General features: G+C 38.6%; 2 protein-coding genes across 10 annotated transcripts in view; one reads left to right on the top strand and one right to left on the bottom strand.

The window, feature by feature from the left end:
- Positions 1-18,660, top strand: part of LOC135717437 (uncharacterized) — a 340,543-nt gene that overhangs the window by 192,088 nt on the left and 129,795 nt on the right. The gene's annotated exons all lie outside the window — the stretch shown is intronic.
- LOC135717181 (uncharacterized) lies at positions 7,036-8,107 on the bottom strand. Its single transcript, XM_065239144.1, has 2 exons — positions 8,028-8,107; positions 7,036-7,967 (listed from the first exon to the last, which is right to left on the bottom strand). Exons 1-2 carry the CDS (start codon positions 8,058-8,060, stop codon positions 7,053-7,055), a joined length of 948 nt encoding a protein of 315 aa, XP_065095216.1. The 5' UTR covers positions 8,061-8,107; the 3' UTR covers positions 7,036-7,052.

Raw genomic sequence — 18,660 nt, 5'->3', positions numbered from 1 at the left:
GGCTACAATAAAAAAAAGGCACAACTGTGAAAGTTCTCACTGCCTGATGTTTATTTTTCGAATTTATTTTTAGAAATCGATTAAATATATGTGTCAAAAGACGAAGTAATTTTCATGTTATTTTCACATAAACTTTACTTCGATTGATTTATGATACATATATTATATTGTGGTGAAAAGTATAGCTTATGCTTATGGGTTTCAAATCCATTTCAGTTAATTATTATAATTTAATCGATTTTCATTTATCATATGACGATTATATAAAAGTTACCAAATTATCAGCATTGTAAATGTATCAGATATTCATATAGAATTTACCTGACACATTTTCAATCACATCATTTTCAATGGATTATCTTATAGCGCAAATTTATTAGACTTCCACATAACAGGAATATGTCAAATTCGTTCAGTGTACCTGGACCCTACCAATCGGCCCATCAACTCAACCGGGGACCAACGGCTTTACTTCCCGAAGGAAGGCGTTATCAGAGATGTTATGCCTTAGAACATGCCGGTGGCGCTGACTGAGATTGGACCCAGGCCTGCTGGGGTGAGAGGTAATCACGCTAACCACCGGCGCCGATATCTTTCAAGGTGATATCACGGCAAATGAGAACGACCCAAATTTGAGTTTAGTTATCTCAGAAATAAGAAATAAAGTGCAGGAACTCAGCGATGAGTAAATTTGCCTCATGTTTTCCCTGGTTTTTCCAGGATTTTCCAGGGAAAAATTCCCGAATTTGAGAAAAGTAAAGATTTGATTCTTTCAGTCTATTGGTACTACTCCGAGACTGAATAAAATTTTCGTCAATTTCCTCATTTTCTGGCAGTTTTTCTAGGTTTTCCACAGGAAACCATGAGACAAATTTACTCATCGCTGAGTTCCTGCACTTTTGGCGATTATGAGTGAGAGTTCTCATTCGCCGTGTACGCAAAAGGAAAAGAGCCAGTGTCGCTACTTGATAGCAAACTACTCATAATGGGAGGAATCTTTGTAGCTTTTATACCACTTGGTTGCACATCATTCTGCTTTAACCTTAAAAGATATAAAAGAGCGCTGCTCTATGGCACTAGATCATTTTCGCTTCGGACGGCGTGTTGAACAGCAATAGCAACAGTAGGAAGGTGGTGGCTAGTCCACTCCTTCACACCTAACAAGCAACAATTGACTGGTCTTGGCAAAAGATGAAAAGGTCTGGTAAAGGAGGTGCCAAGCGTCATCGCAAAGTTCTTCGAGATAACCGCCATCGGTCGTCTGGCTCGCCGTGGTGGTGTCAAATGTATCTCCGATCTGATCTACGAGCTGTGCTGAAGGTGTTCCTGGAAAATGAGGTCCGTGATGCTGTCACCTGCACTAAACACGCCAAGCGTAAGTGGCCATGGATGTCCTCTTCAATAAAACGGCCCTTTTCAGGGCCATCAAGCTTACATCAGTAAAGAGTTGGAATAGAATTTATCTGTGCTTGTTTGTCCATATTCAGAACCACAAGCCCCCAACGACCACACTAATTGCTCTCCAGAGTTGTAACCTTGTAACCAAACTTGGAAGCAGGGGTGATTGATTCTCTTAATCAACTTTCTCTTTGAAAAAAATTACTACAAATTTGGTACGCCTACAATTCAAAAACGGAAAAGGTTCAGATAATAGATAATTGATCATTTAAAAGAACTAAATGCTCTTCACATTTATTCCGTCCACTACCGGTCCTACGTCAAGCTTCCGTTCGTGCCCTTAGGCACAGACCTTTCTACTTTTTTTAAATTAATCTACTATTAAATCAAATATTAAAAATCCATCCGTGGCGAACAGAAATAGTTTTTGCAGTGCTACAATAATTATTAAAAAAAAGTCGTTATGACAGCTATCCATATAAAATAATCCGTTAGAGATAACTTCGTCAAGATACATAATTTGTCAATTCATAAATAAAATCACTGGATAACTGTTCAAAAGACAGTTTTTTACGTGTGCAATGCAGTGTCTTTTAAATTCTGTAAAGCTTGCTTCAGATAGAATTGGAACAAAAACAATTGCCTGTATTTCAGTTATTTATTATTGAATTCAAGATCTTTTTTATACAAATGTAGCGTTTTCTTCGTACTTTTAAGAAAAAATACGGATAAAATTATTCATCACGGTTTCGAATGAATTCTCGAATTTTTCCTGTAACACGGCTCAATAGGCGGCGCACACCTTCTTCGTCCATCGTTTTAGCTATCTTATTCCACCAGGTCTTCATCTGATTGATGTCTTTGACAACCTTTCCCTTTGCCTTGAGTCTCCTCTTCATGATTGCCCAGTATTTCTCAATAGGGCGGAACTGGGGGCAGTTGGGTGGGTTAAGGTTTTTCGGAACAAACTGGACCCCTTTCTCTGCGTACCATTCTTGAACGAATTTGCTGTAATGACAGCTTGCCAAATCTGGCCAAAACATTACGGGATAGTCGTGGGATCGAATGAACGGCAAAATTCGTTTTTGGAGACACTCTTTTTGGTATTGTTCCGACGTCATTGTCTTATTTGTAACGAAAACTTTCGTTTTTTTGCCACAGCTGCAAATGCCCTGCCAAATCATAAATTTTCGTGCAAATTTGTCGGCAAAAACAAATTTAAATTTGGCTGGAACATCCCCCCGAGCCGTTGCCAAGTAAAATTTTTGACCTGGGATTTGCCCGAAGTCAGCCTTGACATAGGTTTCATCGTCCATCAGAAGACACCCGTCGAACTTGGTCAGCACCTGGTCGTATAGCTTCCGCGCACGGATTTTGGCCACACTATTCTGTGTTATGGTCCGATTTGGCTGTTTGCTAGCTCGATACGACTTGATTCCTTCCCGGAGTCGAGTTCTTCTCACGGTACTATGGGCAGCACCGAAATTTCTGGCCAAATCACGGTCCGACAGATTGGGATTCCTCTTAATCGTCTTCAAAATCTTACCACGCAGTTTCCGGTCGACAGTTCCACTCCAACGATTGGCTTGAGGCTTCCGAATCGTCGTCAATGTTTCCTTATACCGTTTGATAACGTGCCATACGGTATTTCTGGGCAATTTCAGCTGTTTAGCTAGCCTAGATGCAGACCACAATGGATTTTCCAAATAACTGTGCACAATTTTTTCCCTTCTTTCGGCTTCCATGTTGATTGTTTACAAAGTACAGTCGATTTGCGGAATGTCAAAAATACATACGTGAAGCTGACAAAATTCCCGACACGTGGGCGCCAAGAAATTCCAAATCCGTCCACCAGGAGCACCACAATATGAGCAAAAGTTTGTTCCAATTCTAAATGAAGCAAGCTTTAAGTGTTGCTGAACGTTTGATATGTCTAGGCATCGAATTGAAAACATTTATTTCTTTATACGATAATGAATTTTGTGAAGCACAAGTCAAGAAATGTGGTGTTCTTATTTCAACCGCGTTTCTAGTTTTATATCTATGAAAGTCACTTCTTCTTCTTTCATTTCGATCACACAAATATCGAGGCAGCAAACCGTTAACTACTTTAAAAATGTACACCATAGTCAAATATACAATTCTTTGCTTCACCGACAACCATTGTAAGGCGTCTAGCATCAAAGTTGAGGAAGTGAATCTATTACATCTCAAAATCAAACGCATTATTTTATTCTGCAAGCGCTGTAATCTCGATATTTGTGTTGCATTGGCCAGAAATAATATGGAAGGGCAAAAGTCTAGATGAGGAGATATGATTGATTTGTAGAGCTGTATTTTACTGGCAATAGTTAAATCGTTTTTCAGTCGACATAGAATTCCAATTTTCTTGATGACATTGTCAATGTGAGAGTTGAACTTAAGTGTGTCATCAATAATCACGCCAAGATATTTAATCTCCCGAACGGGATCAATAGTCTCATCATCAATTACAACAGAGACGTTCTCATTTACTCTATTCCGCGAAATTACCATAAGAATGCAAATCTTCAATCAAGTGTAAAACGGCATCATCTAAATCCTTAGCTACAATGAATAACACAGTATCATCTGCAAAAAGATTAATGTCGCAAAATCGTAAAACACGTCGCAAGTCATTAATATACATAATAAATAACAGGGGCCCTAATACACTTCCCTGGGGCACTCCAAGGTTATTCCCCACGGGACTGCAAACAGAACAATGTCCGTTGAGTTCTGTCAGACAAATAGCTTTCAAACCATTTATATGCAGTACTCGTAATTCCAAAGCGCGTGATTGATCTTAATAATAAGGGCCTAGAAATTGTTTCAAAAGCACATTTAAGATCCAAAAAAACAGCAACAATCGTATCTTTACACTCCAAGTTATTTTTCCACTTCGCTAATACCTAGTTCAACGCGGTTTCACAAGAATGACCTTCCCAATATCCCGATTGTTCTGGAATCAACAAATTATTACTACTTAAACACTCCAACAGCTGGCCTTGAACAACAAGTTCTAAAATTTTCTCTAATGTGTGCAACATGTTGATGGGACGAAACTCTTCGGCTTTAATCGTTCCAGCAACTTTTTGAATAGGGACCACTAAGGATTCGTTCCAAATTTGTGGTACATGTCCAGTTTGTAATGATTCATTAATAAGGTCCAGCAAGATGTGGCCAATGGCCGGCGTCGGTGGTGTAGTTGTAAGCGAGACTGCTTCCTCACCCCAATGGGTGTGGGTTCAATCCCAGCCGAGGTCGGTGGGATTTTTCTGAGGTATAAAAATCTCTGGTCACGTCTTCCTTCGGAAGGGAAGTAAAACCGTTGGTCCCGGCCCATGTGTGTTTGAATGGGTGCGATATTCTACGCAGGTGTGGAATCTGCCTTCCTGCACATTCGATTGTCGTCAATGGATGGCAATCGATGTCCGTCGGTGATTGGCACTAGATTGTGGAACAGAGACCGACGTTCAATAAAGGAAGATGTGGCCAATGACATGAAAGCAATCTTGAATCTTCCTAATGAAAAACAAATAACTCTAAGTTCATTTAATGTAATTGGGTGAAAAACTTCAAATCTACAACTACTATCAACTGGCTGTTTTATTTCGTCAGGTTCATCGAACAATTTAATGGATTGATTAATCAATGAAACACTGTCTACAAAATAATCATTAAACTTAGCTGCAATTACTTGTTCTGACTGTTCTAACGTGCCATTAAAAGTTATGGACCGCGGTTTGCAATTACTAGGTTTTAATAAAGATTTCAAAATTTTCCATAACTCTTTGCTGTTGTTTTGATGCTGATCAATTTTCCTTTGCACATATTCACTAAGAGTTTTCATTATCGATTGTGAATACTTATTACGCGCGATTGTGTACCTATTCCAATGATTGTCATTATTTGATCTACAAAACTTTGTGTACCATTTGTCCCTTTTCCGTTTAAGACGCATCTAGCAAATTGTACCAGCTGTTCGAGTTTTTCAAAGAAACAAACTTTTGCTCAACTAGTTGATTGGTACACGTTTTCAAAGCGTTATTAAGAACAGTCGTTGATTCATCTAAGTTACCGGCCGCGAATGGAAAATCCACGCTCCTCTCAACAAGATTCGAAACAGCTTGCTTCGATTATTTCCTCCAGCACTTCAATTTTACAAAACTATCGTTATCGTTAACATGGTCTAAGACATTAATCACTAAGGTCTCATGATCGGTTATTTTCAAATCAGTATCCGTAACTGAACAAATGGAATCAAAATTAGAACAAACGTGTTCAATTAAAGTTCTGCTGTGCCTGGAAATACGCGTATATTCATTTACCGTTTGCTTTAAATTAAAAAAAACTCAGCTAAACGCTCCAAATGATTCGAATTATGGTTATCATGCCAATTAATATTAAAATCACCAGCCAATAAGAAATATGATATTATTTTGCTCTGGTTCTACTATTCCCCTGTACCCGGGTTGTTTTGCTCTGTATCTGTATTAGATGATTGTGCAAGTGTTATAAAACTTGACGAAGCTTTGGCTACACAGTGCTACGGTATTGGAAGGACGCTTGATAGCATTATATTATTCTCCGTAACTCTTTTCTAGGTGTAATGTGATTTCTGATCGAATGTGATCATTTCAATTTGTATTTTTTTTTTTTTTCGTTATGCGTGTTTTGATTTTGCTATTGCTAACTGTTAGTCAGGGATTTTAAGCAGCATTCGTAATTCAATAGTGTCCCGAAAGCTTCCAATTTTGTCAGATTGCATTGTAAGAAACGCCATGAATCTCACCACCGGCGAAGATCAGGGTCAAACAAATGAATCGTCATCGTCCAATGAGTTCATTACCCTTCACGAGCGGGTTCTGTCAGAGGTCAAACTGAGGGAAATCATTTCAACCAGTTTGTCTCCCGAACAAAATTGTAATGCCATCCTGGCCTACGTCAACACTTTCCACTGGGAAGCCGATGAACACGACGAAGACGATGAGATGCCCGAACTGGAATCAATTACACCGGCGTCGCGAAATCTCTCACCAACCGATTCTGCGTCGCCGGGTCCTGAACCGACGACAGTGAGTGCGGATCCAGATCCGATTGAAGACGTCTTGCCGAAATTTTTCGACAAGCGCCGACTGCAGCTCAACAAGCACAGTAAGTTAATCTGTAAACCGTGCGGTAGAAATTTCGGAACCAAGAGCAGCTATTCTCAGCACTGCAGGGCGCACCATTCGGGACCGAGGACACATCGGTGCGAAGTCTGTGGAAAGCGGTTCGATGCGGAGCTGAAGATGAAGGCGCACAAGCGACGCCACAGCATACGGGATAAGCCATTCAAGTGCGGCCGATGTCCGAAGCAGTTTCTCTACAGGCACGATTTGAGCAGGCATGAGTCTAAACATCACGGCAACACCACCAACGCCACTACGGCTGTCGATTTTGCTTGTAAGGTCTGTGGATTGAAGTTCTTCAGGCACGATTTGCTGGCGATGCATGAAATCAGACACGGGAGGAAGGATGAAGTTTAGTATTTTTTTTCTACTTTGATAGGTAATTTGTCAATATCTAATAAAATTCAATGTGTGCTCCTTCCTTCTAGTCGATTTGACTTTTCATTAAATAATCGTCCAATTTCAATTATGCCTTTCCTTATGATTATTCAGATCACAGCTGTTGATAAACTTCTGACCGCAAACATCGCACTCCAAGTCCAATTGGAGATGACACTCCTTAAAATGCTTATCCAATTCCAGGAAGTCCTTAAACAAACTCTTACACTTCGGATCCGCACATAGGATGCGTCTTTCCTGCGGTTTCCCTTGGTGTATCCGCTGATGATTGTCCAGTTTGGTGATCGTCGGAAAGCGTTCTAAACATTCAGTACAACGGTAGTATCGTTCTGCGTGCTTTGAAGCGGTTGGCCTCTCTTGCGGTTGAGTGGCATCTATTGTGGGTGTTGGAGCACGGTAGCTAAGTTGTTGCAAATTTGGTGGAACGTTCAACCCGGGGTGGTTGAAGACCACAGGTGCCGGTCCTCTTGGATTGTGCGGTCGAACGTTTGCCATCGGGATTCTAGGCCTAGGGTTAAAATTTGGCGACATAACTACGGGGATCGGTTGTCTGATGCTGGCGCCCGGTTGTACCACTATATGCCCGTAGTAGATTCCTGTTGGTGTTCTGATCTGGCTAGGAATAATTTGTGGTCGTAGGCCAGGTCGAATATTTTGAAGACCTGGAATCTGGTGGCTTTGTAGGTTCATTATCGGTAATCCTGGATGACGAAATCTGGATGGAACAAACATTCGTTGTGTTTGTAGTACTTGTCCTGGTGGAACAGACGGAGCAAATAGCGTAGGTCGTTCCAAGGGCCTTCCCACATTATGTTCCACTGCATTGTGAAACTGAGGTGCGTCAATTGTGCTGCTTTGCGGATTCGCTGCAGATGGTACTCCCGGTGGCACAGTGCGATTCGAATCGAAAGCATCGTTTTTCGACCTTTTATGCAACGGTTCATCAGGTTCTTGATGATCCTGTTTTCTTCTTTTGCCCTACGAAGAAAATCGTAATATTTCAAATGAACATTTGTTCAAAAACAAAAGAAAACATACCTTTCTCTGAGATGGTTTAGTATTTCCGGGCATCCTTAATGGCAGGTGATTGTAAACTACTAATTAGTGCTGATCCAATGAATATAATATTTTGAAAATGAGAAATGTCATTACTTTCGTTGAATTTTATAGCAAACGCAATAGAACAGCTTTGCTCTGTGACATTTGCTGATCGTTAAATATGATCGGAATGCAAGATCACTTTAAAAGTAGACTCGCTGATGACGACGCTTGCCTACCACAAATACCTAAATGAGCGAAAACGGCAAACATGATAAACCCTCCTTAAAAAAAGCCCAAATGGTTTGGGCCAAAGCCCAAAACGTGAGAATGTTCCATAAAAAATGTCACTATGATTCATATTTTATGTAAAATTTACAGGGCTAGTAGCGGGTCACTTTTTAGTGACTTGATCACTTTTTTTTTCAAGCAAGTCACTAAAAAGTCTCCTTTTTTAAGGCCAAGTCACTAAAGTCACTTTTTCTTGTAATCAGTCACTATTTAAAACTTTTTTTAAAGTGAATTTATTTTTGAACAATTCGAAGTTGGCTTAATAAAGTTCCCAGAGTTTTCCAGGGTTTTCCATAACTTTGGCGGTTAATTTCCAGGTTAATAATAAAATAGATATTTATGAAATGCGTTGAAAATATGTTTGTTTCTGTAAAACAACAACAACAACAATTAACGCAAACTATTTTAAGACATGAAAACCAGTTTTGAAGAAACAGCTTCACTTCATTTCAGTAAGTCTAAGATCACAACATTTTTAATGTCTTGAGCTTGCAATGGATAGATATCGAGTAAACTAGAAGATTAAGTGTATTTTTCTACCGATTCGAGTATGAATATGGCATTAAATCTGGTTTTGAAAGTTGGTGCACAGGTGAAAAGTGAGGTTACGGGACGCCACTGTGTGAAATAGATACATTTTCGAAGGAAACTAGACCGAACACTGTCGGTCTAAATGGGCCTCTAGACCAAATTGTAAACAGTGATTGGATTAAGAAATTGTTTAAAAAAAAACTTGAATTTAATTACAAATGGAATGTAGGGAAAATACTTGGAGACCTCAATCAAGGGAGAAAATCTGTTAACACTCCGTAGAAATCTTAAAAAAATTGTGATTTCAGACAAGTTCCATGGTTGTGAGGCTTTGACTCATGTCTTAGACTATGACATTCTTTCGAAATTTGTAACTACAAAACTCTCCGTGATCTAAGATTACCAAAGAAATTAATGGAAATGTTTTCTTCAATCTAGAACGGAGGAAGAACTCAAAATGTGTGACATTTAAAAATTTTCATGATCCCAGATTTTGCCTGAAAAAAAATTCTTGGGACTTGAAATGTTGGGATGTTATTAACTTTTAATTTTAATTAATAGAATTTTTCCGCGAAAACTGGAAATTTTCGGAAGGATTTAAAAGGAATTAAAGTGACAATTCTAAGAAACAAACTGAGGAAGTGTCTCTAAAACAAATGTGGGAAAACTCTGAAGCAGCCCTGACCAACATTCCAACATAGTTTTGAGATAACATCCCAACAAATTATGAGATGGATTCCAAGGGATTTCTGTGGAGGAGAAAGAAAATTCTAAATTGAATTTTAAAGTGATTCTGAGGAGAATTTAGTAAGAATCATGAGGAGAATAGCAGGATAATTTCAACGAGATTTCTAAGAGAATTCAGATGAGAGTACGCAAAGAGTTGCAAGCAGAATTGAAAAGGTGTTCTGAGAGTTATTTCAAAGGAATACCGAGGAAGGTTCGGAAAATATGTCACGTGAGAGGAACTTCGCAATATTGAATAACAGAACACTAATTTATTGAGAGAATTAGTTTTGTATTAGTGTTGTAAGCGTATTTCGTGGTACAAGAACAATGTATCAAAAAAGTTCTTGAATCTTGTAAACAGCTTATAATATAGATTGTTCCGTTAGTGAATTAAATAAAACTTGTGTAAAGTTTTAGGCCATTTTATTTCCAAAAGCTGTTTCCAAATGTGCATGTTTTCATTCACAAATAAATTCAATTTGCAGGATTTTATCGAGAGTAGCCGAGTTTTCTAACTTTACCATTGACACTGCTCATTAGCTTTTTCACAGTACCTTTACCACTTTAAACCAATCTTTCTTGAATTTTTGAACTGTATCCGCTGGTTTAACATGTTTTCTAAGCTTTGCCTTTGTCAAAGCTCAGAAAGTGTCGATAGGGCGAGCCTCAGGCAATTTGGCGGATTCGTCTCTTTTAGCACATCTTTTAGCGAATCCTTGGAATACTATAGTGGCAGGAAGCAAGATCAGGATAAAGATTACAGGTTTGTCATCATTCCTGATGAAGGGTAATAATCTGCCAAACCCTGACCTTCTTCTCGAATTTTTCGGTGTAAATGGCTTTGACCCATTCAGTTTGAGTTTCTGCAAGTTCCGTAGAGAGATGAGCTACCCTACATAGTACACGCCTATATGGGCGCCCAAAATAGTATGCCGCAAGTAAATATATCACCAAAACAACTCAAGATCCAGAAATAAAAACCGATGGCGCAGCAGAATAATGAGGTAACTTCTACAATGTACTGTAATTTGTACAATAATACTCATATTACTCATATTATTTTAAACAATCGTCACGTCGGTCATAGCTTGTTACGATTGCCTGAACAATGCGTAAAGAGCAAATTGAAACATTGAATGTCGCGTGATAGAGGAATTTAATCAAGGCCTAAATACTTTTTCGTAGCCTTTTGTTTTCGGATTTGAAAGATCGTCAATTGCAGTGGCTTGCTTACTGAGCAGAAAAACGCGGTCCCAGGTCCTTTCATATTAAAAATGTATGGTAAGATCGCTTGTTTATCGTGCATTTTGCTAAACATTTCGTTGTCGTCGGTGCTGGGTTTGAATAGTTATAACAACTTGAGTAACGGTATGATGTGATATGAGGGGCTCGGTGGCCTTAGAGCAACCGTTTTTGCTTATTGAGCAGAACATCCTGAGTCTAATCTCAAGCCCATCCACATCAAGATTCGTCAATCGTTTTATTTGTTAATATGACTACATGGTAATAACAGCTACTCGATGATTAAAAAGGAGCTCGTTTTCCTAGTAGCAAACGTTTTTGCTTACTGAGCAGAAAACCGCGGGTTCAATCCCAAGCTCCTTCGTGTTATACGATCGTTAGGACATAAATTCAGCTTATCGTTTACCAAAACGAACCCTGCTGCATACCCAACCCTCTTACCCAACATCCCTGTGATTCCTCGTGGAAGTGCAGAGGACTCCTCGGCTTCCATCAAAGCGAGTGTCACGTCAACACATTCCTACCCATTCCTTTCTTGACCTGCGTTCAGGCGCGGCTGGCGCTGGTATTGCCTATTTCGAGATCACCAGTTTTTACACATTGAGGATGATTGCTAGTCCCAAGCATCGTCTATTGGTTCTCTGTGTAAATACAGCTGGTCTGGCAATAACAGAGTAGCAACCGTGGGCGGTCAATCATGCTCATGCCCATGCTCATCACAACATTTTTAATGTCTTGAAGTTTCGTACTAGCAAAATTGAGGAAACTTTTAAGAAGTTCTATTTATCTCACAAAAAAACCCTAAAATTTAAGTCCAAACTATTGGATTGGTTTAAAAATCTATAAGCGTGAGTTTAGACAAATTCAGGAAAATCGAGAACCCTTAAGATATTCCGAGAAATTCGGTACAGAGACCTTCAGAACATTTATGAAAACTTCAGAAATATTTCAGAAACTGCACAGAAATCCAGAGAATTCCAGGGAAGTTTAAAGGTGTTCACGAAAGTTTTAGGGAAGCTCCGAGAACATCAAAACAGGAACAAGGAAATTGCAGAAACCTTGAAGAAGTTTCAAGAAAATTTCCGGGAATTTCAGGAAAACTTCGGTTTGCTCAGATAAATGTCTGGAACGCAATAAAAATTATATGAACATCCAGAAAATGTGAGAGTAGGTATTTCACGGGTGTTATATCATGGAAATTTCAAGATCTAAAAATATCGAAAATTTAACTAAGTTGTTTAGATAACATCAACTAAATTCCAATAATTTAAAAAAAAACGCTAGATCTTTTAGCAAGCACCGATATTTTCATGAAATTCCAGAGAACTTCTAAGAAATTGAGATATTTTTAGATTGTTTCGCAATATTCAGTGAAGTTCCAAGTACTTTGAGGACGATCAGATAAAATTTCAAAAATCCCATTAACTTAAGGAAATTTGCAGTGACTTACAAGGAGGTCCTTGGAATTATGGGATATTTCGAGAATTCTATGATTGATCTGAAAACTTAAGAAGATTCAGGAAATTATAAATATATACAAGGTTGCAAAGACTCATTTCAGCTAAAATAATGTTTTTCGAAATAATAAAACCAAAAGATGGTATGATGGCATGTTTTACTTGTAACTTACAAGAAGAGGTTACAAAGTATGCGTTGGAAACATAAAACCTGTAAATTTTGCTTTCTATGAGTCGCAATCAGCGATTTGCTGACCGCTGAGTGAGTGAGTGAGTGAGTGAGTGAGTTTGTGAAAAATCGCTGATTGTGACTCTCATGAAGTGAAATAAACAGGTTTAATATGTCAAACACATTCTTTGCAACCTCTTCTTGTATCCTACCAATTCAAAATTTGATCATGGCATCTAATTATTTCATAATTTAGAAAAACATTGTTTTAGCTGAAATGAGTCTTTGCAACCTTGAATATATATATAGTATTCAATTTACGTCCCTCTTTTTACGAAGTAAATCCCAAATAACGAGGTTTTTTTTTTTACGAAGTAAATCCCAAATAACGAGTTTTCTTTTTACGAAGTAAATTCCAAATAACGAGTTTTTTTTTGTGATTTTGGGAAACTGGGATATACTGTGAAATACCCCACAATATTGGGTATTTTTGGAATCGGAATGCCGTGTAGGAACCGGAAATCAATATCTGACGCTATTTTGAAATCCAATATGGTGGCTTCCGGTAACATAAAAACTTGGAAATTCTGCCAAATACCCCACAATATGGGTATTTTTGGAATCGGAGTGACGTGTAGGGACCGGAAATCGATGTCTGACGCCATTTTTAAATCCAAGATCGCGACTTCCGGTTGCAGAAAACACTTGGAAATTCTACCAAATACCTCACAATATGGGTATTTTTGGAATCGGAGTGACGTGTAGAGACCGGAAATCAATGTCTGACACCATTTTGAAATCCAAGATGGCGACTTCCGGTTACAGAAAAACTTGGAAATTCTGCCAAATACCCCCACAATATGGGTATTTTTTTAATTGGAGTGACGAGTAAGAATCGGAAATTTATGTCTGACACGATTTCGAAATCCTAGATGGTGGCTTCCGGTTACAGAAAAATTGGCAAATACCACCACGTCACCCCGATTCTTAAGATACCCATATTGTAGGTTATTTAACATTATTTGTATGTCTATATGTAAGTGGAGGTCGCCATATTGAATTTCACAATGGCGCCAGACATGGGTTTCCAGTCCTAATAAGTTACCCCAATTAAAAACAAACCCATATTGTAGGGTATTTGACAGTATTTCCCAGTGTTTCTGTAACCGGATGTTAACATTTTGGATTTGAAATGACGTCAGACATGGATTCTCGGTTCTCACAGGTCATTCCGATTCCAAAAATATCTATATTGTTGTGTATTTAACGGTATTTTTCTGTTTTCCTGCAACCGGAAGCCGCCATCTTGGATTTCAAAATGTCGTCAGACAACGATTTCCGGTCCCTAAACGTCACCCTGATTCTTAAGATACCCATATTTTGTGTTATTTCACATTATTTTTCTGTTTTTATGTAACCGGAAGCCGCCATCTTGGATTTAAAAATGGCTTCAGACATAAATTTCCGGTTCTTACACGTCACTTCGATTCCAAGAATACCCATATTGTGGGGGTATTTGACAGAATTTCGAAGTTTTTCTGTTACCGGAAGCCGCCATCTTGGATTCCAAAATGGCGTCAGACATCGATATCCGGTCCCTACACGTCACTCCGATTCCAAAAATACCCATATTGTGGGGTATTTGACAATATTTTCAAAAACCTCTTTTTACGAAGTAAATCCCAAATAACGAGTTTTCTTTTTACGAAGTAAATCCCAAATATTTTTTACGCACTAATTCGATTTACGAACCCCCGTTTTGGTTCGTAAATGGAGGTTAGAGCATAGAAAACTTCAGGGCTGGACTTACAAGGGAAAATTAGTGATTTAAGGAAAAGTTCTGTGAGCATTTATAAACTTCATAAAACTTAAGGAAAATTGAATAACTTAAGGTGATACTCTAAGGAAGCCTTAGCGTGAAACTTTAAAGGCATAAATGTCAGCTTCCATAAAACATACAAATTTGAAATTGCTACTACTGGGGGCGACCCCGGCGTAGTGGTTAACACCCATGCCTCTCACGCCAAAGTCACGAGTTCAAATCTCACCCCCGGACAAGTCACGAATGACCCAAGAGTGTTAAAGTGACTATAATAAAAAAAATCCGATCTTTGCTTGCTATGCTTACTACAAACAAAGCGTAGCAATTTCAAATTTGTATGTTTTATGGAAGCTGACATTTGTGCCTTGAAGTTTCACGCTAAGGCTTCCTTAGAGTATCACCTTAAAGGCAATTAAATCGATTTCATTAAAATTGTGGGTTCTTTTAAAAAAAATACCAAGATATTCAGGGGGGGTCTAGAGAATTTTAAGGAAATTTAGAAACATTTGGGCATTTTGGGCCCGATTCAGGAAACTCTAGACTATTGAAGAAGCTATGAATTATTTTCGAAAATCGAAAAATATTGAGAGCTTCAGTGAAAATAATAGAACTATATTAATTATTTCGTTGCGGGAGCTTAAAGAAGTTCCTGAAATTTCAGAACAACTTCGAAAACTTCACAGAAGTACAGAGATCTTCAGAAACATTTTGAGAACTTCATAAAAGTCTATGGAACTTAGGGGAATGATCTTTAGCGAGTATTTTCTGCAACCTAGCAGTTGCTGGAGTATGTTCTCACATGTATGCCTCCAGTGTATTCTCTTTGATCTCCATATTTCCTTATTATAGGTGGTGAGGGATTCCTTATATTGTTCCCACTGTTGTGTTCGTTTAGCCCTATTGAAAAGCTTCCGGGCTTTTTTACGAAGAATCTGTAGCCTGTTGTTCCACCAAGGTACATCCCTCTTTGTAGAACGTTCCTTTTCGATGGAACTCTCATAAAAGGCATGTAGGATCAAATTTGAAAGTTGTTTAGAACTATTCTCAAGTTCTTCACAAGTGTTTAAGTTAATTGCTATCGTGTCTCTTCCTGCCACTAGCTCTGAATTATATAGCTCCCAGTCTGTTTTCCTAGGATTTCTAAAAGTTTGTGTGAGCTGTTGACGAGCCTCATATTCAAATAATATTTGCTTGTGATCAGACAAAGATATTTCGTCTGACACATGCCAATTTTTGATTTTGTCTGAGATTATTGGGCTACACAAAGTCAAATCAAGAACTTCTTGTCTAATTGCATTAATAAATGTTGGAGCATCTCCTCTTTTACATATATCTATATCATTGTTAGAAATATAATCTAAAAGGTACTCACCTCTGGTATTGATGTCCGTGCTAGCCTATATTTTGTGATGAGCATTTGCATCACAGCCAATTATAAATGCCTTATTTTGTTTCTTGCAGTATGAAACAAACGCCACTACTTCTGGTGGAGGTACATCTCCCAAGTCTCCTGGAAAGTATGCTGAAGCAATATATATTTCCGTTTTCCCGTGAGTTGTTTTCAGGACCGCAACAATGTCTCTTTTTATAAATTCTGTAATAGGAACTAAATTTACTCTTCCATTTACTAAAATTGCAGCTCTTGGAGCAAATTGCCCTTCATCGTAAATTAACTTACAAGATTTTGTAGGAACTCCTAATATCCTACTTTTATTTGTCCATGGCTCCTGGATAAGGGCAATGTCCAGTTTTCTCTCTGTGAACCTTTTACAAAGTACAGCAGTTGCTCCATTTGCATGGTGAAGGTTCACTTGAACAAATTTGATTTTATTGTTGTTGAAGTTGTTGTTGTTCGCCGCTCGCATGGGGATTTAGTTCTTCCCCAACATTGGTTTTGCGGTTCCCCTTATTTGGATTCTTTTCTGCTTGGATCCTAGTAATTTTGTATCCTGGTATCGATCCTTGTTTTTGTGGTGTATTCTTTTCTTTTCTTTTGTCACCGACTGTATTTGTAGTGTGGCCAGGAGCATTACGGTTTGTTTTTTTGCTCTCGACACCACTTGGTCCTGGGATTTCGTCAATTTGATCTACGATCATCTTGTCATCGCCAGTGCCTACGTGGGTCTTTTGAGATTCACCATCATCCCTTTGCCCTGGTCTTTCACTACCATCATGTAGATTTCTCTTCTGGAACTTTTTTCTTGTGTTGGCATTTCCACACTTGAAATCAAGGATGAATTTACTGTTTTTGATGGAGTTCACGGATCCTTCGTCGACAGTGAAAACTAGTTCTACATGTTGGTTTTTTACGTTGCGCTGCAGTGTCCTCCATGCATCAACAGCCAACCCATCGTTTTGACTTTCTAGGAGAGTCAGAATTTCTTCATGTTTGTCCTCTGAAATCCAAGGGAAGAAACCAATGAGTATTTCAGGACGCGGGATTTCCTTTTCATCCACTGCTAACAGCTCTGCCCCTGACCAGGGAGTTACTGTAGAAATAATGCTTTTTAGCCAGTCTGCAATTTCTTTATTTTTACAGACTATGAATAAATAGCTCGATTTGAAAACACATTCGCCAAATTTTGGTTTCAATGGTGCTTTTCGTTGTCCTGCTACTTTAGCTAAAATTGCTTTTTGCGTAGCAATTAATTGAGCTGTTGTAAGCTCCATATTCGGGTATCCTTTTGGGAGCACACCAGCTTCCCATACTTCGCAACATTGCTGTCGAATGGGTTGATCTTACCTTCTTTACCTCTAGGAGGTTCTGAGTGTTCTGATCGAAACGCATCAATACGGTTTTGAACCGAACTATTCTTGACTGGAGGTTTACGAGTACCCCAGTTCTGCCGATTGTTCAACGTTACAAGTTAACTTATTTATTATATTGTATATAATCCAATATTGTTATTTCGTCACTAATTTTGTGACATTGAATTGGTTACATATCAACTCAAATCTTGCGCATTTTTAGTTGCATTGCTGTTGCCTTCATGGTTGTTGCAATGATTTTACGATACATAATTTGGTCACAAAATAGTGGCAGCAACTTGTATGTGACACCATGTGCTACTTGGGATGAGTAGTTTCCAATGCAGTAATTTCACGTTGCACGAGGTCACTGAACGAAAACATCAGCAATACTTCAACTGATTATTGTATCGCTCGAGCCCTTTAACAATATGCTGTTGAATTTCGGATGATTTCCTTATAGTTGATTTCGTCATCAACTGATGAGCATCCATAATATGACTGTCCTCCAAATAAAGTATGATATTTATTTGAAAATTGGCTGTAAAACTTACAGGGCTCACAGGACAACAATTTAAGGAAAGGATGACTTGCAAATGATTTAAATTAGATTATCCATTCATCGTGGATACAAAAATTCATTGTTGGTTGGTAGAGGATACTTCCTCCATCACGAAATATACAATTTTTTGACATTTAAATGATCTTTATTTCTTGTATTTGTTTGGTTTACATGTATGGATTATCAAGTGACACAGATGCGTCTTTTCAACTTTAGTACATTTGAAATTTTTAATTATTATTTACAGTTCCTAGTCCTATCAGGCCTGTTATTAGAGTATGACCACCTTGGTGGGATTGGTTTGTTTTGAATTGGAAAAAGGAAACTACTTAAAACTATTATTTACAGCTACAACTAATCTACAACTACTATATGCACCTAACCTACTATATACAAATTGCTTATCAAAGAATGTTCTGATGTATTGCATTTCTGCACAAATTTGTTCCTAGTTTCGTTAATTTGAAAATCTACTTTCGGAATGTTAGCCTCTTGATGGAGGTCGGAAATGCGGGTATCGAAAGGACGATCAAGGATCATCCTCAGTACCCTGTTCTACGCTACCTGTATTTTGTTCCTGTGTGTTTGTGCACATGATTCCCACACCGGAGCTGCGTAGAAGATCGCAGGCACAATGATTTGTTTGTAGACAGCCAGTTTGTTCACCCTAGAGAAACGAGATCTGCGGCAAATTAGCGGATACAAGCACCTAACTAAATTGGAACACTTAACTACTGCCCTATCTATGTGCGAGCGGAAAAGGAGCTTCTCGTCAAATAACATACCAAGATATGTTACTTCGGTGGACCACTCAACCCTTGTGCCATCCATTATTACAGTACAAGAGGGAGCCGGTTTTAGTTTGGGAGATTGTCGATGGAGGAACAATATTGATTGGGTTTTGGAGGCGTTGATTTTGATTTTCCACGTGTTGGCACAATCAGCAAAGACGTCAAGGCATCGTTGAAGTTTGTTTGTTATTTCACGAGGCTTCCTTCCCTTGACGGTTATAGCGGTATCATCTGCGAACAGGAAGAACACGCCACCGTTGCCCAAGGGAGGAATGTCGGAAGTGTAGATGC

This window comes from Ochlerotatus camptorhynchus, unplaced genomic scaffold, assembly GCF_037179485.1.
Source record: "Ochlerotatus camptorhynchus isolate MF236.1 unplaced genomic scaffold, CSIRO-AGI_Acam_v1.1 ptg000006l, whole genome shotgun sequence".
NCBI lineage: Eukaryota > Metazoa > Arthropoda > Insecta > Diptera > Culicidae > Ochlerotatus > Ochlerotatus camptorhynchus.
The sequence above is the reverse complement of the archived record's forward strand: the minus strand, read 5'-3'. Positions and strand labels throughout refer to the sequence as shown.

What these genes read in the sequence shown, in the direction of transcription:
- LOC135717181 (XM_065239144.1), bottom strand. Translation starts at nt 8,060, where the DNA reads ATGCCCGGAAATACTAAACCATCTCAGAGAAAG. An exon ending in CTAAACCATCTCAGAGAAAG is followed by an intron (nt 7,968 to 8,027) that starts GTATGTTTTCTT and finishes TTTTCTTCGTAG; the next exon opens with GGCAAAAGAAGAAAACAGGA.